This window comes from Sinocyclocheilus grahami, unplaced genomic scaffold, assembly GCF_001515645.1.
Source record: "Sinocyclocheilus grahami isolate Dianchi unplaced genomic scaffold, SAMN03320097.WGS_v1.1 scaffold1368.1, whole genome shotgun sequence".
NCBI classification, from domain to species: domain Eukaryota; kingdom Metazoa; phylum Chordata; class Actinopteri; order Cypriniformes; family Cyprinidae; genus Sinocyclocheilus; species Sinocyclocheilus grahami.
The window spans coordinates 177,231-201,937 of NW_015506547.1; the positions used below are offsets into that span (position 1 = coordinate 177,231).

General features: G+C 37.3%; 3 protein-coding genes across 8 annotated transcripts in view; 1 reads left to right on the plus strand and 2 right to left on the minus strand.

Annotated features, from left to right (window-relative positions):
- Positions 1–8,742, plus strand: part of LOC107569657 (AMP deaminase 3-like) — a 17,015-nt gene extending 8,273 nt beyond the window's left edge. For all 5 annotated transcript variants that reach the window (XM_016255779.1, XM_016255781.1, XM_016255782.1 and 2 more), the window contains 12 exons: positions 1,548–1,713; positions 3,046–3,265; positions 3,875–4,004; positions 4,093–4,287; positions 4,373–4,504; positions 4,631–4,794; positions 5,140–5,266; positions 5,886–6,049; positions 6,182–6,302; positions 6,418–6,591; positions 6,732–6,842; positions 7,888–8,742. In XM_016255779.1, coding sequence (XP_016111265.1) covers positions 1,548–1,713; positions 3,046–3,265; positions 3,875–4,004; positions 4,093–4,287; positions 4,373–4,504; positions 4,631–4,794; positions 5,140–5,266; positions 5,886–6,049; positions 6,182–6,302; positions 6,418–6,591; positions 6,732–6,842; positions 7,888–8,064 — 1,881 coding nt within the window. In that variant the 3' untranslated portion in view covers positions 8,065–8,742. The remainder of the gene's footprint in view (positions 1–1,547; positions 1,714–3,045; positions 3,266–3,874; positions 4,005–4,092; positions 4,288–4,372; positions 4,505–4,630; positions 4,795–5,139; positions 5,267–5,885; positions 6,050–6,181; positions 6,303–6,417; positions 6,592–6,731; positions 6,843–7,887) is intronic.
- A 1,095-nt stretch (positions 8,743–9,837) lies between these two features.
- LOC107569646 (RING finger protein 141-like) lies at positions 9,838–16,347 on the minus strand. 2 transcript variants are annotated; one of them, XM_016255764.1, is made up of 5 exons: positions 16,070–16,347; positions 14,282–14,476; positions 10,418–10,526; positions 10,071–10,252; positions 9,838–9,965 (listed from the first exon to the last, which is right to left on the minus strand). In XM_016255764.1, exons 2-5 carry the CDS (start codon positions 14,413–14,415, stop codon positions 9,854–9,856), a joined length of 537 nt encoding a protein of 178 aa, XP_016111250.1. In that variant the 5' UTR covers positions 14,416–14,476; positions 16,070–16,347; the 3' UTR covers positions 9,838–9,853. The 2 variants fall into 2 exon arrangements, with proteins under 2 accessions (XP_016111250.1, XP_016111251.1); XM_016255765.1 differs by lacking the exons at positions 14,282–14,476; positions 16,070–16,347 and adding an exon at positions 13,723–13,913.
- Positions 16,348–16,353: 6 nt separating this feature from the next.
- LOC107569645 (lymphatic vessel endothelial hyaluronic acid receptor 1-like) lies at positions 16,354–18,539 on the minus strand. The gene is made up of 6 exons (XM_016255763.1): positions 18,458–18,539; positions 18,191–18,356; positions 17,620–17,759; positions 16,835–17,257; positions 16,662–16,743; positions 16,354–16,584 (listed from the first exon to the last, which is right to left on the minus strand). The coding sequence occupies exons 1-6, from the start codon at positions 18,537–18,539 to the stop codon at positions 16,407–16,409; spliced, it is 1,071 nt and encodes a 356-aa protein (XP_016111249.1). The 3' UTR covers positions 16,354–16,406.
- Between the last annotated feature and the right edge of the window lie 6,168 nt (positions 18,540–24,707).

The following is a 24,707-nucleotide window of genomic DNA, read 5'->3' on the forward strand; positions in this document are numbered from 1 at the left end:
ACCACGTTCATATTCGCGCGATTTTTTGCGCAGCTCGTCAGTGAACAACGGCTCTGTGTAGTTAATTCTGCTCAATGTGAAAGCACGCACGTGATGGAGATTTACCGCTGATTACAGAACCGGCTTTACTGATAAGATGCTTGTTAAATATCGCATGCGATTTATCGTGCAGCCCTAATTATAATGGTATATAAAAAGGGATATAATAATGTGTATGGTCTATATAATAATGCATATATATATATATGTATATTTATACACACACACACACACACACGTACAGTAATATAAGGGGCAGGGCATTTAATTAGAGCCAAACAGCTATGAATTAGTGAGGCTAAAAAAAAAAAAGAGTACATACAAGTGACTCTGTTCAGTTATGATTTGCATGACCAGTTTAGGTGTTTTTTTCAAAGTCAAATACTTTGAATGCGGTGGTAGATTAGTAGACTAATTTATGAAAGAAAGCATTAGGAGTGAGTGTCCATGATACAGTGATTACTGTTTGGATATTCAAATGTTGGAGCATGAACAGACTATTTTGTATGTTCACATCTGTTACTTTTAAAAGTTCAGTAGCAGATAGATACCCTCAAAGCTAACATTATATGGACTTTAAGTCACAAAACTTTAAACTTCTAAATTCTAATTACTATTACAGAGGTATATATACATTACACTAATACATTCATATATGGGTTTGGGGTCAGTGAGATTTAATTATTTATTTTTTTAAACTTTTGATCATCAAGACGCATTAAATTGATCAAAACTGACTTCTGAACTTCTTCAAACTGTCCTGAAATTTTTTTTATTATGGGTTTCACAAAAATGTTAAGGGGCACAACTGTTTTCAACATTAATAATAGTATAATTTTATATTTTATATAAAAACCGATGTTAAGAACTTTTGTTGGAGTCATGAGATTGTTTTATTGGTATATCTTTCTATGTATATATATATTTTGTTGATATAGTTATATATGGATCATTTTGGATGATTTGTAAATGTATTTGCTGTATTTTGTTTTATGTTTGAGATATATATGTGTATTTGTTTGAAAGATGTTTCTTGTATCCTCGTGACATTACGTGTATTACGGTAATACATGTTTTAATGAGCATAGGAGATTGCTTGGTAGCACATGGCACTGAGGAAGGGTTAATACCTGAAAACTTTCAGCACTTTTGCACCTTTTTGCACATATTTTTGTGGCCTTTGAGAATAAGCTTTTTGGGCTGAATCTGTACGAGTGCGGATCTCTTTCATCTTTGTATCAACATTAATAATAGGAAATGTTTTTTATGCATCAAAATGGGGGAGGGAATCCAGAAAATTCAGCTTTGCCATCACAGTAATAATTTACATTTCAAGAATATTAAAATAGAAGTTATTTTAAATTATAACATAATTTAACTAATAATATATTTCAATATTACAGCATAAGAGACTTATTTAAAAAAAATCGTACCAATCCTAAACTTTTGAACTGTAGTGTATATGCTGGTGCACTCCTCGTTAATTCATCTATGATCGCTTCTGACAGATAACAGTCGAGGACTATGAGCAAGCAGCAAAAACCCTGCTGACAGCACTCTTCATCAGAGAAAAATATTCTCGGCTGGCATATCACCGGTTTCCCAGGACAACAGCCAAGTTTCTAAGGAGTGCCAATAATGAGAAATGGAGTGAGGAGGAAGAAGTGCTGCCAGGTATGTCATGGTCGGCAACAGTGCATGCAGCAATAATGCACAATTACCTGTTCAAAGACCTATAACGATAACAGCTATGAGATGAAATGTGTTAAATTACTGCCTCAAATCCTTAATATTCTGTCTCAAAGACTGTAGATTATTTATTAAGTTTGGGTTGTTTGTTAAAGGGGTGGTTCAGTGGTTTTTTTTCTATGCTTGATTGTGCTTATGGGGTGCAGTCTAACATGTGTTCATGCTTCGTTTTTTTAAAAAACGCATTATTTTTCACATAATTTACTTTTATTCTTCACCGCTCTGTCCCTTCTCTGATAAACGCGCTGATCATTTCCTGCTTTTATGAAGCCCCTCCCTCAGAAATACGTGATGGACTCTGATTGGTTAGCTAGTCCAGTGTGTTGTGATTGGCTAAACCGCCTCTGGAGCACGTCTAACCGTCCCGCCCCTCACCACAGCGGCATGTGCTCCAGTTGTATTGGAAACAATGGTGTTGTCTATATTGCTTATTAATTTGAGCCCGATTAAGACGCAGAGGATATTAGTGAAGAGGATCGCGCAGAACCTGTGCAAGCACGGCTCTTAATGGTATGTTTGTTTGTTTGTTGTTGTCTCATACTTTTAGATACGCTGTTATTTGTCAATGCTATTGCTTCTGTTAGCTTTTAATATATGGTTTTATTCTGATTAAAGCTTTAATACAGTACGGCAACTGCACGCGCGTCCATGTATAACGCTTCTCATAGCTATGTGAAAATAAGTGTATAAATGGAACAGAGCTGAGCTGCTGATCTGAATGAAAGAGAGAGAGAGAGAGAGAGAGCGATGCAGAGCAGGGGGACACGAGGAACAGTATAAAGAACAGATGCTTTAGAACATTGATTTTGAAACTTGTGAATCCATTAGAATCGTTAGAAGACAGAATCGCAATTCATATATGAATAGATTTTTATGTGCACCCCTAGTTTTCTCTTCCTCTTCTCTAAAGCAGCGCAGCATGGCCTCGCCCCCTTCGTTGCGTGTTCCCGGGGGCGGGGTTTATCAGGGATTGTGACGTCACGAACCCGGGAAGTAACTCGTTGTAGTCCCTACGAGCCGTTTTTGTAGGAATTAAACTGCCATAATTTTAAAAGACAATATCTCTGTTTGCATTGAACTTTCAACTTCGTAACTTTGCAGATATTGTTTATGCTCAAACAGCAACATTACACACAAACTAGCGTTAAAAAAGTGAAATCGCAATCAACCACCCCTTTAAAATTGATACTATAAACAGCCAGTCATGTTTCTATTTATGGCAGGACAGCTCTTTATGCTTTATTTCCATGGCAATAGAAATGTGCCCTGTTCCAAGTGAGAGTGAGGATCCCTACAGTATGGAAGACCTTCCACAGAATCTGAACTACTCCCTGAGGATGAAAGACGGAATCATATACGTCTATGATAATGAAGATGCCTTAAAACAGGATCAGCCACGGAGCTTGCCATATCCTGACTTGGAAACCTTTGCTATTGACATGAGCCACGTCCTTGCCATGATTGCAGACGGACCAACGTGAGTTTCGTTATGTTATACTTCTCCTCTGCAAAACCTCAAACCATAGCTTAAAGGAACAGTTCACCCAGAAATGAAAACTTGCTGAAAATGTACTCACACAAAGGCCATCCAAGATATAGATGAGTTTGTTTCTTCATCAGAACAGATTTGGAGAAATTTAGTATTACATCACTTGCTGACCAGTGGATCCTCTGAAGTGAATGGGTGCCGTCACAATGAGAGTCCAAACTGCTGATAAAAACACAATAATCCACATGACTCCAGTCCATCAGTTAACGACTTGTGAAGCCAAAGCTACATGTTTATAAAAACAAATCCATCATTAAGGCATTTTAACTTTAAACCATTGCTTCTGGCCAAAATTCAAACCACTGCTATAGTCCGTAATCTATAATATTGCTTTCCTCTGTTCCGATAAAGAAACAAACTCATCTACATCTTGGATGGCCTGAGGGTGAGTACATTTTCAGCAAATTTTTATTATAATATTATCAAAATTGATAACACTGCATTCGCCTGTTGCTAAATAATAAACAGGATAGGTGATATTCAGCAAAAAAGGAAATACATTATACAAATACATTTTAGACATTTTCTCTTTTATAGGAAGACCTATTGTCACAGAAGGCTTAACTTCCTGATGTCCAAGTTCCATCTACATGAAATGCTGAATGAGATGGCCGAGTTAAAGGAACTGAAAAGCGTTCCTCACAGAGACTTCTACAATGTCAGAAAGGTATTTATTTATTGGTATTTACACTAATGTTTACACTACCTCCTGCATAATGGTCCTTTTCTAAATATACATATTTGTGAATATTCAGGTTGATACGCATATTCACGCAGCTGCTTGCATGAACCAGAAGCATCTACTGAAGTTCATCAAGGACACATATAAGACCGAAGCAGACCGGGTGGTGCTGGAGAAAGGCGGAAAGAAGTTCACCCTCAAACAGGTGTTTGACAATCTGAAAATGGACCCATATGATCTCACAGTAGACTCATTGGATGTACACGCGGTACGTATTTCACATGACTTAATTTGTCTACATTTTCAAGCAGAATAGATCCGTGATTAAGAAATTGCACTATTGTTTGTTACAGGGCAGACAAACGTTTCATCGCTTTGATAAATTCAATTCCAAATACAACCCAGTAGGTGCTAGTGAGCTCAGAGAGATCTACATCAAAAGCGATAACTACATCAATGGAGAATATTTTGCACGTCTCATCAAGGTAAGACTGATCAACTCACGTGCTAATTTAGCAACTAATACATAAGCTAAAATAAACTATAGTTGTCAGAGTATCCAGATTTTTTTTTTAAGCAGGAAACAAACAAAATGTTACTGTTCTGCACAGGAGGTTGCTCATGACCTTGAAGAGAGTAAATATCAGCATGCAGAACCCCGTCTGTCAATTTACGGCCGAGCCACTGAAGAGTGGGACAACCTGTCTAAATGGTTTATCAAGCAAAAGTTGCACTCCCCTAACATGAGATGGATCATACAGGTGCCCAGGATCTAGTAAGTCATCCTCAAATGTAACTTAACATACCAATTTAAAATAAAAATTTGTAATTATAATATAAAATAAACATAATTATAATTAATACTTATTTTGAAATAAGAAATTATATATATTTACATTTAGTCATTTAGCAGATGCTTTTATCCAAAGCGACTTACAAATGAGGACAATATATATATATATATATATACACACTCACACACAAAAACAAAATGCTTAATTCTTAAATATAACGAAAATATGTAAAATAACAAAAAATGAAATAATGAAAAATATAAATGAATAAAATTACATATTTCATATATTTCAAAATAAATTCAAATTGTGTACTTTGTTTTTAGTGACATTTTCAGATCAAAGAAGATTGTTCCCAACTTTGCCAAGATGCTAGAGAACATCTTCCTCCCACTGTTTCAGGCCACCATTAATCCTCAAAAACACAAAGAAATGTATGTCTTCCTGAAACATGTAAGTGCTTCATCACAGCTGGCAAGACCAGTCAGAGCAGATTCATGCCACATTAGAACATTTAGTAAACAACAGGCCAATTAACAGCTTTAACACAAAACAGTCATTTTACTAGGGGAACAAGCTTTCATGCCAAGTCTCTTCTGAACAATTAAACGATTCTCAGATGACTTATGACTTCATGTACAATTGTCACTCACAATAAAATCAGAAAAACAAACAACAGAAAACATGGATTACGCCCAAATCAGTAATGTACTCAATGTGTGGTTGATGTCACACGTTGATGTCTCCAGTGTTGGGGGTAACGCATTACAAGTAACGCGAGTTACGTAATCAGATTACTTTTTTCAACTAGTAAAGTAACGCATTACTTTTTAATTTACAAGAGACTATCTGAGTTACTTTTTTTTTAACCAATTTATTGATTGACAGCTCTCCTTGTCCCCATGTTGAGAGAAATCAGAAGATGTTACTTTAGTTCTATTTCCCCAACACTGGATGTCTCTATATTTGAACAACCCGGTCAGTCTTTATATAAACCACGGGCCTTAAGGAAAAGAAGGGCAAATCGCGGCCGTGGATAGATTTCAGCAAAGCTTTGGATGTTTTTCTACAGGTGACAGGGTTTGACAGTGTGGATGATGAGTCCAAACACAGCGATCACATTTTCACCTATAAGAGTCCAAAACCTGAGGAGTGGACAATGGAGGAAAACCCACCGTACACTTACTACCTCTTCCACATGTATGCCAACATCATGGTCCTCAACAATCTTCGAAAGTAAGTCTCTATAAAGATCAAGCTGATTTTCAGCATTCAAATCCATTGTCATCACATAACAAATTAATAAGCAAGCTATTCCCCTCAAATTTAGCCAAAAGCTTTATAAATGAATTTTTATTTTATTTTTAGGGAACGTGGTCTTAATACCTTCCAGTTCCGTCCTCACTGCGGCGAGGCAGGATCCATCACTCATCTGGTGTCAGCCTTCCTCACAGCTGACAACATCTCTCACGGACTCAACCTGAAGAAGGTCGGTCTCAAAGATTGACTGTCTGTGTACACATCAAACCACCAAACAAGTCATGACAAACAGTATTAATGTAGTCTTTTCTTATGATTTTTTCTTGTCCAATTTCTCAATACAGAGTCCTGTCCTGCAGTACCTGTATTATTTGGCCCAGGTGCCCATTGCCATGTCTCCACTCAGCAATAACAGCCTGTTCCTGGAGTATTCCAAGAATCCCCTCAGGGAGTTCCTGCAAAAGGGCCTGTGTGTGTCTCTCTCCACAGATGACCCGTTACAGTTCCACTACACAAAGGTCAGGGAGAGCAGTTACTGGGAATGATGTGCATGGAATCAAACACTTCTGACACTGAATGAGTTCATTATTAATCTATTTTGATTGCAGTCATTTAGAACAGTCAGGTGATGTGATTTATGTTGTTTATGTACCTGCAGGAGGCCTTGATGGAGGAGTATGCCATTGCAGCACAGCTGTGGAAACTGAGCACGTGCGATGTGTGTGAGATCGCCAGAAATAGTGTGCTTCAGAGCGGTTTGTCTCATCAGGTACTCTCTCTGTCCTACCCGATAAAGCAGGGGGTTTTAATCTTTTAAATAACTTGGGATGCCATATAGTTTTAATATCATATCGTGGGTTCAGATTTACAAATAGTTTCAGCTCGTCTTTCGTTTCGAATAAATAAAAAAGGTGACACTGTGGAACATCCAATGGAAGTAAATGGGGTGAATTTTAAGAAATGTGAGGCTTTTAAGTTAATAAAAGCATTTACATTTATTCTTCTATTAAATCTTGTTTCTTACTTGATCTGTAAAACTAAGTCATTTTAGTGACCATTTAGAGTTTATGGTCATGGTAACAAAGTTGTAAAATGTAATATAACTTTACACAGAACATAAAAATCATGTTAACATGCATATTGTCTTGTGGCTATACAGTTGAAGCAGTGAGTATTTTAACATTTGTGACCCTGGACCACAAAACCAGTCATACATGTAGATTTGAGCTGAATAAATAAGCTTTCCATTGATGTATGGTTTGTTAGGATAGGACAATATTTGGCCGAGATACAACTATTTGAAAATCTGGAATCTGAGGGTGCAAAAAAATCGAAATGCTGAGAAAATTGTATTTAAAGTTGTCCAAATGAAGTTCTTAGCAATGCATATTACTAATCAAAAATCAAGTTTTGATATATTTACGGTAGGAAATTTACAAAATATCTTCATGGAACATGATCTTTACTTAATATCCTAAAGATTTTGGCATGAACGAAAAAAAATCTATAATTTTGACCCATACAATGTTTTTTTGGCTATTGCTAAAAATATACCCAAGTGACTTAAGACTGGTTTTGTGGTCCAGGGTCACATTTATGAATTGGTCCTATTCATATCCATTGTAAGTACCTCACTGAAGCCCAGATTTATTTTTTAATGAAGTCGAAAATTGAGTTTAACTTGTATTGAACCCAGAATATTTCCTAAGGAAAAATCTTCCAGTGCCAATACCATCCATACGCTAAAGCCCTTTCGTACACAAAAAAGCTGAATGGTTTTCTAGCTTAACCTGACATTTAAATTTCCCTTGCAGGAGAAGAAACACTTCCTGGGTGAGGATTATCTACAGGATGGACCAGAGGGAAATGACATCCGTAGGACAAATGTGGCGCAGATCCGTATGGCATATCGACATGAGACCTTGTGCAATGAGCTCAGCTTCCTAGTGGATGCTGTCAAGTCAGAAGCAGTGGCTGAAAAAGCCTCATAAACATGGCAGGGTGACAGATAGGCTAGAACATGAGTCCATATGAGTTGACCAGACATCAGCATAAAACCTTATCTTGCTACAGATGATGCACTAAACAGCCATGGAAATGCATAATTCTGGTAGAAAATCATGAAGCCATGTGTCTTGGTGCCTTATGATGGACATAACCTTTCCCATAGTGCCTTACAGGATGGATATATCCATTATATTTCTCAAACCGGTTTCTTTAAAAATGGGACGTTTTGATCAAATGTTCCTGTGTTTTGCATGGTTTCTGAAAATGATGTTTTGAGGGAGCATACATTTGTTACCTTTTCTAATGAGGAAGTTTTCGGGTTTGTGACTTGAACAATGTGTTCTTTTGTTCAGATAAATGTTTTACGCAATAAAAAGTAGTGGCACAGAGACTGGAAGAAAAATTTGGCTTGGTAAACTAGTTTGTTTGCAACCTGAGATTATGGGGCTGTTATTCTGTCGGGCAACCTATGGGGTGGCGTTTTATCTTTTGTCACAAAATCTTGTGTACTTGAACTTGCACATTTTGTACACCAACAGAGATGGTTAAGCTGTTTTGTTAAGGAATAATGGCTTTTGAAAACATGCCTGAGTGCTGAATATGTTCAGCAATATTTGAATATTGCTTTCAAAGTCAAATAAATAAAGAGGTGTCAAAAAGAGCCTTTCATGATGTGACTGTTAATATTTCAGATAAGTAGAAAAATGATTCTTTATTTGCTCAACACTGCAGCCCAGTGGAAGTAGTGGGAACTGCTACAGCCTTCAAACAAGAACTAGCTAGAACAAAATATTCAATTTACTTTATTATTCGAGATTTACACAAGAACAGGGAACACCGAACATCCCAGTTCAGTCCATATTTAAAAGAACTCTCCTTTGAAAGAACACTCTCACAAAAGAAAACATCAACTAGTGCCATTTTCTCCAATAAAACTACAAACCACTACTAACATTTTTAAAACTAGATTAGTAGATCTTGATAAACTAGATTAAATCTTAATAAACTGCCACACAAATTTAGACTTACATATAAAGTTTGATCTATACATATCTTTATAATACAAGTGAATTCCCTAAGCCCACAGATTCACAGTCTCTCTCATACACACAAAAGTGCAGAATGAAAAGTCTGGGATTTCAAACCAGAAAAAATATGCAAAAGTGACTAACCTCCAGTGATGCCCTATAAAATAAATATTAGATTCTCAAATGTTAATCCATCCTAATTATGTTCCATAATAAATGTTATATGAGAGTCATGCCCTATAATTAACAATTGATCCAACTTACACTTAGATAAGGAGTTCATGTCAAACAGATCACTATAGTTATTCCGTTAAACCTAAGATTATAAATGCAAATCAACTGTACAGTTAATGTTACTGAATCATGTGTGACTGAATTACAGCAACAATACTATTAAACTGTTGCACCTGCTGATACTGTGACGCTTATTCAGGTATTACAAGGCCTTTACGGAACAAATGCAATTACCTCATGTTGTTTGAAATCTGTATGACTGTCTTTCTTCTGATGAACACAAAAGAAGATATTTGGTTCCCATTGACTTCCATTGTATTTTTTGTCTATAAAATGAAAGTCAATGGGAACCAACATCCCTTAAAATAGCTTTATTTGTGTTTCACAGAAGTAAGTAAGTCATACAGGTTTGGTACAACATGAGGGTGAGTAAATCAAATGATGACAGAATTTTAATTATTTGGCTGATCATGTAATCCATTAATAAATCATGATAATGAATCACAGATTCTTACCACTTGTCAATGCACTTCTGACAGAAGCTGTGTGCACAGGGCAGAATAAGGTCTGCTTTCCCATCCATGCAGATACAGCATTCTTCCTCATCAGTCAACTGTTTCACCCTGTTACAGAGCAAATTTTGCTTGGTGAGACAATGAGTCATCTATTATGCATCATTACATCAGGTGCAGATTTGGTAAACAGAACAAATGCAGTCTGTAAAATACCTGCCCATCCACATGCTGGCCTGGCAGGTGTCTTCTGATGACAGCGGTCCAGATGATCCCTCTGCTGCAGCCTCTGAACAAAATACTTCAGCTGCCTGACTGGTGATGTCTTTGTAGAGGTGGATAAACTGGTACAGATTCATAATACGGGAGGCCTCCACCGTTCCATCCTCCTTGTTAATCTACAAGCACACAAAGAGAGCAGTAACAATTGCCATCCCACCCTAGACAAACATCAATCACACATTTCAAATTTGCAGTACAGAGCAAATGACTATATTATTCAGATTGAAAATCATTTAAATATATTCCACCTATAAATTCAGAGGTCTGTACATTAATCTCACCTTGGTGCACACTATTCTCACAGCAACCTTCCATAACGCTGTTGCATCAGATCCCGGCTGTACTTCAAACAAAAGATGTTTCTTTTGGCCAGAGGCTAGTTTAGCAGTTCTGTGTATAAAAAAAATTAAATCATATTACCTATCACATCACATCAGACTGGATAATGAAGTGAGTGACGTGACATGTGGCCAAGTATGGTGACCCATACTCGGAATTAGTGCTAGTGAGCTCATTCTTACTTTTGCACCTACATAAATACAGTAATACATTACATATATGTGTATTTTTATTATTTTATTCTTTAAAAATAAAATTATTAAAAATTCTTATTAAAAAAGTTTAATATTATTGTTTCATTAATATTATTTAATTAACATAAAACCATTGATTTAGGGTTTTAGAGTTTATTAAATTGCGCTGTCATTTTGTCAAGTTGTAAAATTCAGAATAACTTTACACAGAACAGGTTAATAAGAGATTTGTTTCACACCAAAATCATTAATAACAAACATACTGTTTACATCTTGTGGCTATACAATTGAAACTGTAAACATAATTTAACAATTATGAATTGGCCATTGCACCATCCCATTGTAAGTGCTTTGCTGTAACCCAGATTGTTGCTTTCTTTAATGATGTAATAAAGTCCTAATATTTTCTAGAGAAAAATGTTCCAGTAATAATTTTAAACAGCTTTCAATGATAAATTTAACATCCAAACCTTATGAACATTTTTACTAACATAAGCTCACATTTAGATTTCCCTTGCAGGAAAAGAAACACTTTATGGGTAAGCATTATACAAAAGAAAGATGGACAAGAGGGAAATTGCATTATACATTTATAAGAGGTAAGAAGTTTTTTGTAGTTGGTCACCAGGTTTGCACAAATCTCAGTAGGGATTTTGATCCACTCCTCTTTATAGATCCTCTCTAAACCCTTAATGTTTCTTGGCTGTCGTTTGACAACTCGAAGTTTCAGCTCCCTCCACAGATTTTCTATAGGATTGAGGTCTGGAGACTGGCTAGGCCACTCCATGACCTTAAAGGGGTCATATGAAGCTTTTTTAAAGATCGTTATTTTGTGTATTTGGTGTAACAGAATATGTTGACATGCTTTAATGTTCAAAAAACACATTATTTTTCAAATACTGTACATTATTGTAGGTCCTCTATGCCCCGCCTCTCTCAAACGCTTCGTTTTCTACAAAGTCCCTCCTTCCGACAAGCGCAGTCTGCTCTGATTGGCCAGCTGCCCCAGTGCATTGTGATTGGCCGAACACCGCAAGCACTCATCGGAAATGTAACGCCCCTTACCATAATCGCGAGCTTCATCTTTCAAAATAAATGTAAAGACAGAGCCCGAAAGGGGAACAGAGTCGCGTAACAGACACAGTGATGAAGCTGGTATGTGTTTGCAGTACACAAGCTACGGTTAAGACAGCTGACTCCACTTTGATGTGACCCCGTCTCTCTCTCTCTCTCACACTCGCGCACACGCACGCACGCACACACACACACATGATGTGCAAAACGCTGCATTTGAACAGTCAATAGCAAATACTTAAACTAATAACAAAACAGTAGCTGATTCAGAAGCGCCAGATTGTCATAGCAAAGTCAGAATTACCTCCTCTCCAAGGGTTAACGAAACAGTCATCCATAAAATGCATTGCTGTTCTGTTGTAAGTAATCTTAAAGATTCCTAAATGCATTTACTTTCGGAAGGCCAAATAAAGTGCTTTTGCTTTCGCCTAGAAACACACAGCGTCTCCCTGACATGGCTGCTTCAACACTAACTGCGGTTACTGAAACCACACCTTCTTTCTTTGCGTGCACATTTGGGCACATTATGCAAATATTTCCACATAGTGAGGTAGATATGTGGGGGCGTGTTAGAACGAGCCGTTTTAGGGGGGCGTGGCAGAGTCTTAACTGTGATAAAGAATATCTCTTTGGTTTTGAGACTTTAGTCTTTGCAACTTCGGGGATCTTATCTATTCACAAACAGCTTGTAACACTCCAAAGAGAAAGGAAAACTTGAAATCGCATCATATGACCCCTTTAATGTGCTTCTTCTTGAGCCACTCCTTTGATGCCCTGGTGGTATGTTTCGGTTCATTGTCATGCTGGAAGACCCATCCATGCCCCATCTTCAGTGTTCTGGCTGAAGAAGGGAAGGAGGTTCTCATCCAAGATTTTACAGAACATGGCCCCGTCCATTTGCCCCTCAATGCGGTGAAGTCGTCCTGTACCCTTAGCAGAAAAATGTTTCCACCTCTGTGCTTGGGGATGGTGTTCTTGGGGTCATAGTCAGCATTTCTCTCCCTCCAAACACGGCAAGTCGAGTTAATGCCAAAGAGCTAACCTTTCTCATGATCATCCTTACCCCATGAGACAAGATCTTGCACGGTGCTCCAGACCGAGGCCGATTGATGGTTGTTTTGTATTTCTTCCATTTCCGAATAATCGCACCAACAGTTGTCTCCTTCTCACCAAGCTTCTTGCTGATGGTCTTGTAGCCCATTCAAGCCTTGTGCAGATCTACAATCTTGTCTCTGACATCCTTTGACAGCTCATTGGTCTTGCCCATGGTGGTGGGAGAGGTTGGAATCAATGGAAGATACAGATTGTGGACAGGTGTCTTATACACCTAACGAGCTGACATTAGGAGTAACTTCTTAAAGTGGCAGGACTAATCTGTGTTCCACATGGGCACATAACCAAACTGTGGGAGCCAGATTTCTTGCTTGTTGGTAGGGGATCAAATATTATTTCACTCACTGAAATGCAAATCAATTTTTAACCTTTATATAATGTGTTTTTTCTGGTTGATGTTCTGTCTCTATCCGTTAAAATAAACCTACCATAAAAATTACAGACTCTTCATTTCTTTGCAAGTGGGCAAACTTACAAAATCAGCAGGGGATAAAATAAATATTTTCCCCACTGTATACAGGTGGAGCTGGGGAAGTTGAGGGTTTCAGAGGAACTCTGAAAGCATGCAGCGAACTGCTCTAGTGAATGCTAACGAGCCATTTTAATTGTAAAGCAGTAAGCTCAATGGCTGCGTATGCAAAATTAACCAATCAGCCTGTGCCAACTGCCAAGTAGTTTAACACTGTGAATATCATCAGTTTGCATTAACGACCCATCAGTCTACTCCGTCTAGAGTTTCATGACAGAACTTGGCACTACTTTTAATATCATCAATAATATTCTAGTTTTTATGGGACGTCACATTCTTATCAAACTGCAGCTGATTATTGTGTCACTAAAATGACTAATCCCAACACCTCACTTACACATCGTTGAGCTCTGCCACACGGCCCAAGAACTCATCATAGGTGAGGTAGCCACTGTCACGCACTAGCCCCACATGTTTGATCAGTTTCTCAGGGAGTCTGGTCACTGCCTGGCCAGAAAACTGCTGGCCCATCTTGGCTCCAGATGGAGGGCTGCTCCAAAACAACTCTAGACCTCATTCACTGCTGGAGGCTCTAGATAAGAGAGAATGTCGACATGACACATCATACAGTGTGACGTGCTACACTTCATAAAAACTACTTTAAACAGCATTTTCTTTCACATAAGCCATTTTAATTGTAAAGCAGTAAGCTCAATGGCTGCGTATGCAAAATGAACCAATCAGCCTGTGCCAACTGCCAAGTAGTTTAACACTGTGAATATCATCAGTTTGCATTAACGACCCATCAGTCTACTCCGTCTAGAGTTTCATGACAGAACTTGGCACTACTTTTAATATCATCAATAATATTCTAGTTTTTATGGGACGTCACATTCTTATCAAACTGCAGCTGTTTATTGTGTCACTAAAATGACTAATCCCAACACCTCACTTACACATCGTTGAGCTCTGCCACACGACCCAAGAACTCATCATAGGTGAGGTAGCCACTGTCACGCACTAGCCCCACATGTTTGATCAGTTTCTCAGGGAGTCTGGTCACTGCCTGGCCAGAAAACTGCTGGCCCATCTTGGCTCCAGATGGAGGGCTGCTCCAAAACAACTCTAGACCTCATTCACTGCTGGAGGCTCTAGATAAGAGAGAATGTCGACATGACACATCATACAGTGTGACGTGCTACACTTCATAAAAACTACTTTAAACAGCATTTTCTTTCACATGGAATTTTATGACCTCATGTTAATTGATAGCATTCATTTTCATTTGTCACACCAAATCTATATTTAAGTGCAGTTAGGGTGACCATACGTGCCATTTTCCCAGGACGCGTCCTGGCCAGGATTTCTATATTGCCTAAAATATCTAGGTTTTGGCTTTGTTTGCGTGTGCAAACCGATCGCTGTATGACATCAAAATACCATACAGACGGTTCCTTATGCTTTCAAAATGCTCTCGAGGTACTTTGATGTCAAACACTGATCGATCTGAGCCGTGCTGCTTTTAAGTCGAACACACATCCTATGTACGCGTAATTGCATCGCTTTGACCGTAGATCCCACCTTCTCACACACACCATGATTGGTCCATTATGTACAATGCTTGCATGTTATTGGTCAAACTACTTTTCGATCATTACCTTCAGCAAGCATGAAAACAGGAAAAAACAAAGCCAAAACAAATCCTGGCAAGGACGCGTCCTGGGAAAATGGCACATATGGTCACCCTAAGCGCAGTTCAAAAAGCTAAAATGTGCTCAAAAGTGTCAAAAAAAATGGTGGCCTGTCACAGAAACCAAATATTTCTTCATAGGGTCATAGATGGTGGGGTCCAAAACTCTGAGACCACATTGAAAACTTAGGAATCAAAACTGTAAATAGAATTTTGGGATTTTGGTTAAACAAATGGTATTATGTAGAGACTTTTTAATAGATGTAATTTTGTGACACTGATCATGTGAACTTGCTTGCTTAAAATATAGGAATACTGAATCATTCTCAAATCAAAAGGATAACAATCACATTTCAATGAAACCCTTTTTAACTTAATTTAACCTTTCGCTCAAATTGAGAGAGAATACAATTGTAATTGTAGAGAAATGGGAAATTAAACATGGTCCCCACTGTCCATATATTTTACCCTAAAATATTGATAAAAATTAAATTGATGCTCATGTTATTAGTCAGCTAAGTTACCTACAGAGAAACAATGGGAACGTGATGTGCTAAAAAAAAAAAAAAGCATGGCCACAAATGAATCATATTAAACTGCTGATATTAAATGACTCTCCTCTCTACTTATATATTATTAATATTAATTACTCATGCTACATCAGTCATTTTTCATAGATATCGATGAAGGTCTCATGTTGTTAGTGACATAAATCCCGAAACATTTATTCATAATAAATGTGCACCACCAATACTTTCGAAATGAACAGGTGTTTATTAATCTTCTTACCAACCCTATTGTTTACCAAAAATAACAAACTGTCTTTCAAAAGACGTAACAACCAAGTAGACAAGTGAACCATATACATTTGTTTCAGAATGTAAAAAGGTGTTTTAAATACAGACGATGTTGATATAAAACAATTACTGTTGCTACTAGTGTTAGCTTGGCAAGCCAAACAATACATAAAGACCGTAACGGAAACACACCCAACACTTGGTATTAGCTACAAATGAACAAGAAACCAGCGAGATGAAAATAAGTGACTACAAACCTGTTGACATTTGTTTTATCCAGGCAAATATTCGAGATAACAAGTAGGATGATAACAAGAAAACCTTGACGCGGGTTGATGATGTCACGAGCACGCTCAATAATAAAATCTATTGAACCTTGCAGACAACAAGTACAACTAAGGAATTGAAAGAGTACAAATTATTATCATTTAGCCTTATCATACAGCACTATAAGAACAGTTAGTAAGTATATCCGTTATTGATATTTAAAAGTAAAATTATATTAAAAAATTAAATGAGCAGTAAACAAAAAAGTAGGCCTAACATTTGAACTTTTTTTATTTTATTTTATTTTTTACAAAAATGCGGTGTTTTTTAGAGTGAGTCCGGGTCTTGTTCCATTTGAAGGATGATGTTGCATTTGCTATTGTTGTTGTTTTTGCTGGTCTGTTCTGGCATACAATGCCTCTCACTTATTTGTTTCCACATCTCGGTTTCAATAATCTCTTTTGGCCTCATTCTGGTCCAGGATGGAAACCGTTGTCCTCTTTTACTAAAGCAAAGCACACTAGTCAGTGAAGAGTATGCATGTAACAACTGTTTTCTCATGACAGTGGATTAAACACTTACATTTTGAGATACCAAGCTGCACCTGCTGCTGCCAGCAAGAACAGTAGCACGATGGAAATGACGACAAATGTTTTGGGAGCTGCTAAAATATAAAGAAGACAAAAGAGTGTGATAAAATGAATTTGCAAAGTTATTCAATTATTAAGGAGGTGATCTAAGTTTCAAAACCCAACCTCTAATGGATGGTCTGTTAGGTGTAGTGGTCTGGGACAATGCAGGCTGACCTGTTGGAGTTGAACTATGCTGAAGAAGAAAATGAGTGGATGAATGAGAGGAAGACGAGGGGGGTGAGGTTGAGAATTTGCGTGAAGTTCTGGGAGATGAAAGAGACAGAGGTCTTGTTGTGTCCTGGGAACTGTCACTGATGTTAGAAACACTACGTGTTATAAATGTTGTGGAGGAAGTGTTGAAAGTAAAGGAAATGGATGGGGTGGATGTGTAGGGAGGAAGGGATCTTGATGTGTAGGCAGGAGTAGAGGTTGACTGAATGGATGATGGATGGGTTGTTTTAGTGGAATAATGGTTGTTTGATGGTGTTCTTTCTCCTGTTGTAGATTGAGGCCTGCTTGATGTTGTTTCAAATGATCCATTAGGACCTGAGGTGCATTGTGAGAGACATTTAACTGATAATCCTAGTAGATTTATTTACTGATTTTAAGTTTACAATTACATAGGGTGACCATACGTGCCATTTTCCCAGGATGCGTCCTGGCCACACAAACAAAGCCAAAACCTAGATATTTTAGGCAATATAGAAATCCTGGCCAGGACGCGTCCTGGGAAAATGGCACGTATGGTCAACCTACAATTACATGTTTGTGAAAAAAAAAAAGTCCAGACATCAGCATATTGTAGATTAATTTTTTTAAATCACATTTTAAACATAATTATTCCCAATTTCAAGACACTGATTACTATGATGAAAGTATTTTCAGAAACATATTATACATATAATTACCTGCTGGCTTAAAACAGTAAACATCAAACATTTTGCTGATGTCAGCTCTCCAAAAAGAAACGCCTAACTTGTTTTTACCACATTTTTCGCTTTTCTCGATTCGAGGAATAACAGCGATATGCTCCTCAACCCAACCAAACCTGTGTGAAAACAAAATATCTTCTAAGAGTGCAATCGCTTAGAAGAAACAGAACCTGTAGAGTTCAAAAACTTCTAACTTCTAAACATCACACACACACACACACACACACACACACACACACACACACACACACACACACACACATATTTCTATTCTGATAATGACAATACATTCACAAAATTCATTATACATTTGGGTATATAGTGTCTTTGTAGGTCTGTGTCCTGGACATTCGTAAAGAATGCTCATATTATATTTAATTTAAATGAGTTTGGTATTGTACTTTGAAATTATGTATATAAGGCATCCAGGTTTTTAAATGTTATTTAAAAGCAAGAATCATTTCCTAAAAGAGCAGATCAATACCATATATCTACAATCATATTTTAAATTTGACTATTAATTGTCTCTCATTAAATAGTGATTTACCTGCATGTCTGAAAGCCATTTTTGTTTGCTGTTTCCACTTCAGCCCTTTTAGCAATTCTCATTTTAATAACCTCACATGCTTCTTTGGCTGTGGTGGCATTAAAACTGTACACATTGTTCTTGGTTTGGACTAACAATACTCCAGAAATTCCATCATTTGTAGGGACTAAAAGCAACCAACAAAAGATGGTTTTAATAAAGTGCATAAGTATAGATTCACAAACTATTAACATTTAAATCATCAAAACAAGAAAGAGATAAACCTACCTTGGATTAGACTCACATCTACACAGAGTGTGCTTGTAAATAAGAAGAGCAGTAGACATAATTGTAACCAGACTCTAGCCATGACTGCAAAACATGCCACCAAAATTGTCCAGAAGTTTGAACACAATCATTCTGATGATGCTGCAGAAAGAGACCCATAAAAATAGGAAACAGGAGGTTGAGGATGATCTGTAAGATGACCTTCCCAATGAGGGCATTTAAAGCTATGGGCAGAGGACAACTAAAAAACGTTCACTTCCTCTGGTTATGCACCAGTTATGTCAAATATCTTTGAACTCGCTTGATATATCATGCACATATAGACATTCTGGACAAGTTGGAAAAATATCTGACTTCCATTCCCTATCGGAGTCACATCTGACTCCGTTAAGTATATAAATAAATAAGTCTCTCTCTCTCTCTCTCTCTCTCACTCTAAAATATATTAAATTGTTGTTATAATGACTAGACATTTAATTCAAGTTCAATTCATTGTAAATGTTGACTTAAAACATTGTTGATGTCCTTGATGATTTGTTATCCAACTGAAAAAATATTTCCTCTCAATGTGTCCTTGGACAAGTGAAAATTTTATAAGCCTAATGTATAGCATCTGTGACGTTAGCAGAAGACTGCTGAATTAGGCCTGCTTCCTTCTACAGGTCATTCTTTCCAGTGTTGTCTGTGATTCGGAAGGCTAAATAAACAGAAAGGCTCATTATCACATCACTTTCAAAGCAACCAGCAAAGTTGCATGCTATTGCGATAAGCTCTGGGACCGTGAACAGTAAATTACAGGATGTGTTAGTGTATAGTGATGACTTGTCAGGCATGCAGGCAAACATAGAAAGCATCTCCTCTGAATGAACCCACAGGGGAGGTGAAGAAAATTACAGGAAGTTATTAAAAGCATCCTGTACCATTTTTGCAGATTCAAATGATAATCTAATCTCTAAATTCCTGACTTAGAACATAAATGCATCTTTCCCTGACTTTTCTGAGAGCACAGGAAATAATCCATGACAAAAGGTTTTGACTGGGATTTTCAATATGATTCTTTTGACATTTGAAGAATTTAGTGTACTCTGCTTGTTATATTACTAAACTAGTTGAAGTCACAAAAAGTTTTAAAAAAGTGTTTTTGTTCAGTCAAATACAGTTATGCAGTTAATAGTTATAGCAAAATCACAAACAGAGCTATCTGGGCCAGTGGAACTTGTTCTTATTTGTGCCGCTTCACTCTGCTTGAATAATACATTTACAATAGAGGGGTTTGAGTTTCCTTCCTCTGTAAAGAAAAGGGAATCAATCTTGTATATACTTGTATAGGATCTGGTGTTATTAAGGTAGACTAGTACTCTAGTAGGAATAGAATTCAGAACAATTCTGAATAATAGTTTAAGTATGTTATTTACGTTTTAGTGTGTTATTCACTTGTGAAATTGTGACAATGAGTGATCACAATATAAATAACAATATGGATATGAAATATTGATTTGACTTGAATCTAATATTTTTTATTATCTTAAACTTACTCTTAGAACAAAGTCCATTAGGAACCGTTCACACAGGACGCATTTTGTGTTTAAAAACGTGAAATGCAGGCCAGTCCGTTTTTCAAAATAGGTAGGCTTAACAGTCAAACATGTCCCTCTAGTGCATGTTTACATAGAGAAACAATGGGAAACCAGCACAGAGGAATGCAAAATCACATTCTGTGTGAACGGCTCCTAAAGGGTTCAGTGCATGTTTACATAGAAAAACAAAATAAAAGCAGCACAGTTGAATGCAAAAGCGTGTTATTTTTGAACAGCCCCTTGCAACCCGCTAAGCAACAGATGAAAACTGCAAAGTTATTGCAGCTAGTGCTATTCTCTCTATACACAAAGAATGCAAGTTGCTTAGGGCTGCTGAACCACCAGGGGACCCCCTTGCTCTCAAAGATGATTTAATGATCAGGGTGGTGCGATTAATAGAATTTTGTTTAGTTTTTGATTTTGGCTTCCAACGATTATGAAAATGCAATGCTGCATTCTGTTCTTTTAAAGTGCTGCACTGTTGCCCTTCCTACATATCATCTCCTTTCGGAAAGAGATGTTGTTCACCAGAAGGCTTTCTGTGCCTGTGATTAAAGACGGAGTGAAACATACAGACTACGTTGGGCTTGTGGTTTGCACTTAATGGACAAATACACACAAAAATCAAAAGTCAGTCAGTTACCATGTCTAAAGTGAACATAAACAGTTGGGAAAGTAATCCAGTGCTTGTCAGTATATTAGATCTGTGCATTTGGTCTTAAAGTGACAGCACCCTAATAAATCTGCTGCTGTCTCTGTCATTAATCAAACAACAAAAGAAAATGAGAGAATTTGCTCTCACTGCTCTTCACTGAATAACTTTAGTAACTTTAACAAGAATCAACATGAAAGGGGCCCCCTGACAAAGTTTTGCTTAGGGCCCCCAGAAGTCTAAGACCAGCACTGATTGCAGTAATAATAATACTGAAATCCTCTTGAGGTCATTTTTACTACAATCCATACCTGAGATGTAAGATGGGTTCAACATTTTTGCCTGATGGATAATAAAATGGGAAATTTCCAAGAGACTGATATAGACCGAGTCATATGTAATGATCAGAATATCACAGACACTTTTGAGGAACCACCCTTAACACTTCTTGCTAGCAGGTTTCTCTTGGTTAACACCAGTCACATTTTCTTCAGAAAATATAAAAATCTAGTAAGTCTTCAGTTCTGGCATCATTACCAATATGGTGTTAACCCTAACCAGCTCATTTCAGGATGTTGAGAGGCTATGGTGCAATTAGTCAAGGATGAGATGAGCTGTGTTTGATCCCTTGTGGTAGCATAGAGTTTCTGCTCCCTGTGAGATGGTATAGCATTTCCTCATAAATTATTGAACTAGGCTGCATGTTGGTGAGTCTCCTTAGTTCCCATTCCATTCATGTCTACAGGGACTTTGGGTCTGCAGGAGGAAAACACATTTCAGCTCAAAATTTAAAGTTTGCATTTGGTTTTAGCCTCCTTTCAGAGCAATGAACTTAAGGGCCAGCTCTCATGGAGAGCTCCAGGCTCTGACTTCACTGAAGACCCCTGCTTCAGACAGCGGTATTTTTAAGTCTCTTTCTCACAGCAGCAACAACATGAGCGGCCGATTCGAAAGCATTGAGGAGATTAAAGGAGTTTCTAAACCCACGCATCCTCCTCGAAGACCTGTACGTGCAGTCCGACCCGTGAGTGCTCTGAGTGCCAGCGGCTCCTTCCTGCAGATCAACCACCTGCAGGGAGAACTAGTGAGGAAGAGGAAGGTAGGTGCTGACATGATGGAGATTATTAGGGCAATGTCCTGTTTGCACATTCAGAACATAGGGTGTATTTTACTAGATCACACACATTAATAGTTAATAAAATTCTGTATTTGTATTTGAGGTCTTTCTCAAATATTCTGACTTGGGCCTCATGTGATTGACATGAACATGTGAAAAATAATTTGTAAATAAGTCATTTTCAGTGCAAGGTAAATAATAATAATAATAAAAAATAAAACTAATACTTTTCCATATATATGTTGTCTTTTAGATTTTTTTATTTTCAGATTAAAGAGAGTTAACCAGAAAAAAAACCCTGAAACTAAAAGTGCAACCATAAAAAAAAAAAAAAAAAGTTTAATTTTTTTTTCAGTTGTTCAGTTTATATACTGTACATATAGCTATATATAAACCTGTGTTGTGTATACAAAAACTATTAAGTATAACAAAAACAAAAATTACTAAAACTTTAAAATTAAAATTGAAAATGGGAAAATATACAAATACAAACTGATTCAAAATATTAGTATGAACTAAAAAATTATAATAGTAACTCAATTATACTAAAACAAAATATCTATCTATCTATCTAGAATTAAAAGTTACAAAATTAAAAACAAACTATAATTATAACTTATAGAAGAATAAATTATAAATATAAATACGCAAGTATAAATAAGTATAAAGTATTAGTATAAATTATAGAATTTTCAACAAGCTGGGAAGGCTGAAACATTCTTCAAAATATATTTTATGTCTTACTGGATGCATACAGTCCCTCATTGCCACCGTATCTGTTGTTCAGGAATGTGAAGACCTAAAGAAGGAGAACAAGTATCTGTCTAATGAAATTCACATGGAAAGGATCATGATGAGGACTGAGAGTGAGCTCACCATGAGAAACCTGCGCAATCTCAACCAGGAACTCCAGGCCCAAATTAAAGAGGTGTGCACACTACACATCTGAAATCATAGTCAATGTAGAAGAGCAGAACTACTGCTGTTGCTAGTCGACATTGAAATACAAGTCAACTAGTCGAAATTGAGTGATTTTAATGTTAGGCTATACTTTTTAGAAATAATACATTATTTCAAAAAGTGGATATCTGGAGTGGATAACAAATTTATTTCATTTCACCTCCCAGACCTTGCATACATGCGTTTTTTTTTGTGTCATTCAGTGCCTCTCAGAAATTTCCACTTGGATAAAGAGCAAGATGTAGGAGCTTATTTACCGATTTAAAGGGGAAACAATGTATGAAAGGGAACTGAGTTTCTTCAGAAAGATTTCGTTGACATTTTTAATGTTATCTTGGTACAATGCCTAATAAAAATGTTCACAGTGGTAACCCTTGAAACCGCTGTGTTTGCGCTTGTCCAAAAGTGCCACCTAATGTCTGAGAGTGAATTTGCATTTTCATTCAGCACGTCTGCTGCTTTTGTTGCCAGTGTTGTCAATTTTAACGATTCGATGGAAAATAAGAACAACTCGAATAACAATGTATCTGGAATAATTTAAGGATGGTTCATGAATAAAGCATTTAAAAGTGGATTGCATATTACACACCATGTTTTTGACTATCTTCTGAGGTTTTCTTACTTTTAGATGAGTCGACCAGTCGGTTACAATATGTCCATTTAAACGACTTTGAAATTAGTTGTAGCAGAGCACATCCGTAATTAAAACCATGTTTGACTCTTCTTTCCTTGGTAATAATTAGTTGAAACAGAAGCTGCATCTCAGCCAGCAGAGGGCGACACTGTGCTCCAGGGCAGCTGAGGATGCTGATAGAGGACGAGCAGAGGCGGACAAGAGCAGGGCACTGGCGGAGGCTCGGGCAATAGACAGCAGGCAAGAAAAAGATCTTGCAGTAGCTGGCAAAACACGGCTCAATGAAGAACTACATCTGCTGAAAAAAGAGGTACAGACACAACATCAAACACATAAATGCAAAATATTCTATATATGGCTCCACTGAATTCATTTGCATACTGTCATCCATAGCACAATGATGTCCAGCTACTTTTAGCACAAGCTGAAAAGAATTACTTCGAGACCAAGCTAAAACTAGACAGGGTGTCAGGAGAAAAGCAGGCTCTCCATGAGGAGAACAGAATGCTGGAGGATGAGAGGAGCACGTTACGACACAAACTGAAGGAGCTGACTGAGGAGAATGTGAAGATAATGGAAAAGTAAGCTTGAAAGCCTTCAGTAATGCCACCTATCTTTGGTAATACAAGCATTGTGAATGGATCATGGCGTGGCAGCATTCAGGCCATTATAATGCAATAAAAGCTAAATAGTTCATGATGCTGTCTGTCACTGTCATCCTCTCTCTCTGTAGGGAGGTGAACTCCAGACGCAGAGCTCTGGTTGCTGAAGAGCAGAGAGAAAGGGCCAATAAAGCCCAGCAGGAAGCTGAGCGGGAAAGACATTTAGCTGAGAGGGAGAGGGAAGATCGCACCAGGGAGTGTCTCAGCTGGAGAGAGAAACACCAGGTTCTGGCAGAAGTCATCAGAGCCCAGGAAGAACAGAAGTCTCTGAGACAGACCAAAGCAGTATGTCCCCAATTCCTTATGTGTCCATCTTGAATAAACACACAGAATTTTGCTCTATTAAAGTTATATTTATAGTAGGCATGGATGCATACAATCGATCAAAAGTGACAGTAAAGACATTTACAAAAACTTTTCTTTTTAACTTTATCAAAGAATTCTGGAGAAAAACGGTATTTCAGTTTCCACTCAAATTTTAAGCAGCACAACTGTTTTCAGCACTGATAACAATGGAATGTTTCTTGAGCATCTAATCAGCATATTAGAATGCTTTCTGATGGATCATGTGACACTGAAAACTAGATGCTTAAAACTCAGCTTTGCCACCACAGGAATAAATTATATTTTAAAATGGACTAAAATACA

What these genes read in the sequence shown, in the direction of transcription:
- LOC107569645 (XM_016255763.1), bottom strand. Translation starts at nt 18,539, where the DNA reads ATGGCTAGAGTCTGGTTACAATTATGTCTACTGCTCTTCTTATTTACA. An exon ending in TTACTGTTTTAAGCCAGCAG is followed by an intron (nt 17,258 to 17,619) that starts GTAATTATATGT and finishes AATGCACCTCAG; the next exon opens with GTCCTAATGGATCATTTGAA. An exon ending in TAACAGACCATCCATTAGAG is followed by an intron (nt 16,744 to 16,834) that starts GTTGGGTTTTGA and finishes TTTATATTTTAG; the next exon opens with CAGCTCCCAAAACATTTGTC.
- LOC107569646 (XM_016255764.1), bottom strand. Translation starts at nt 14,415, where the DNA reads ATGGGCCAGCAGTTTTCTGGCCAGGCAGTGACCAGACTCCCTGAGAAA. An exon ending in GTGGCAGAGCTCAACGATGT is followed by an intron (nt 10,527 to 14,281) that starts GTAAGTGAGGTG and finishes TTTTATACACAG; the next exon opens with AACTGCTAAACTAGCCTCTG. An exon ending in GCCAGCATGTGGATGGGCAG is followed by an intron (nt 9,966 to 10,070) that starts GTATTTTACAGA and finishes GCTCTGTAACAG; the next exon opens with GGTGAAACAGTTGACTGATG.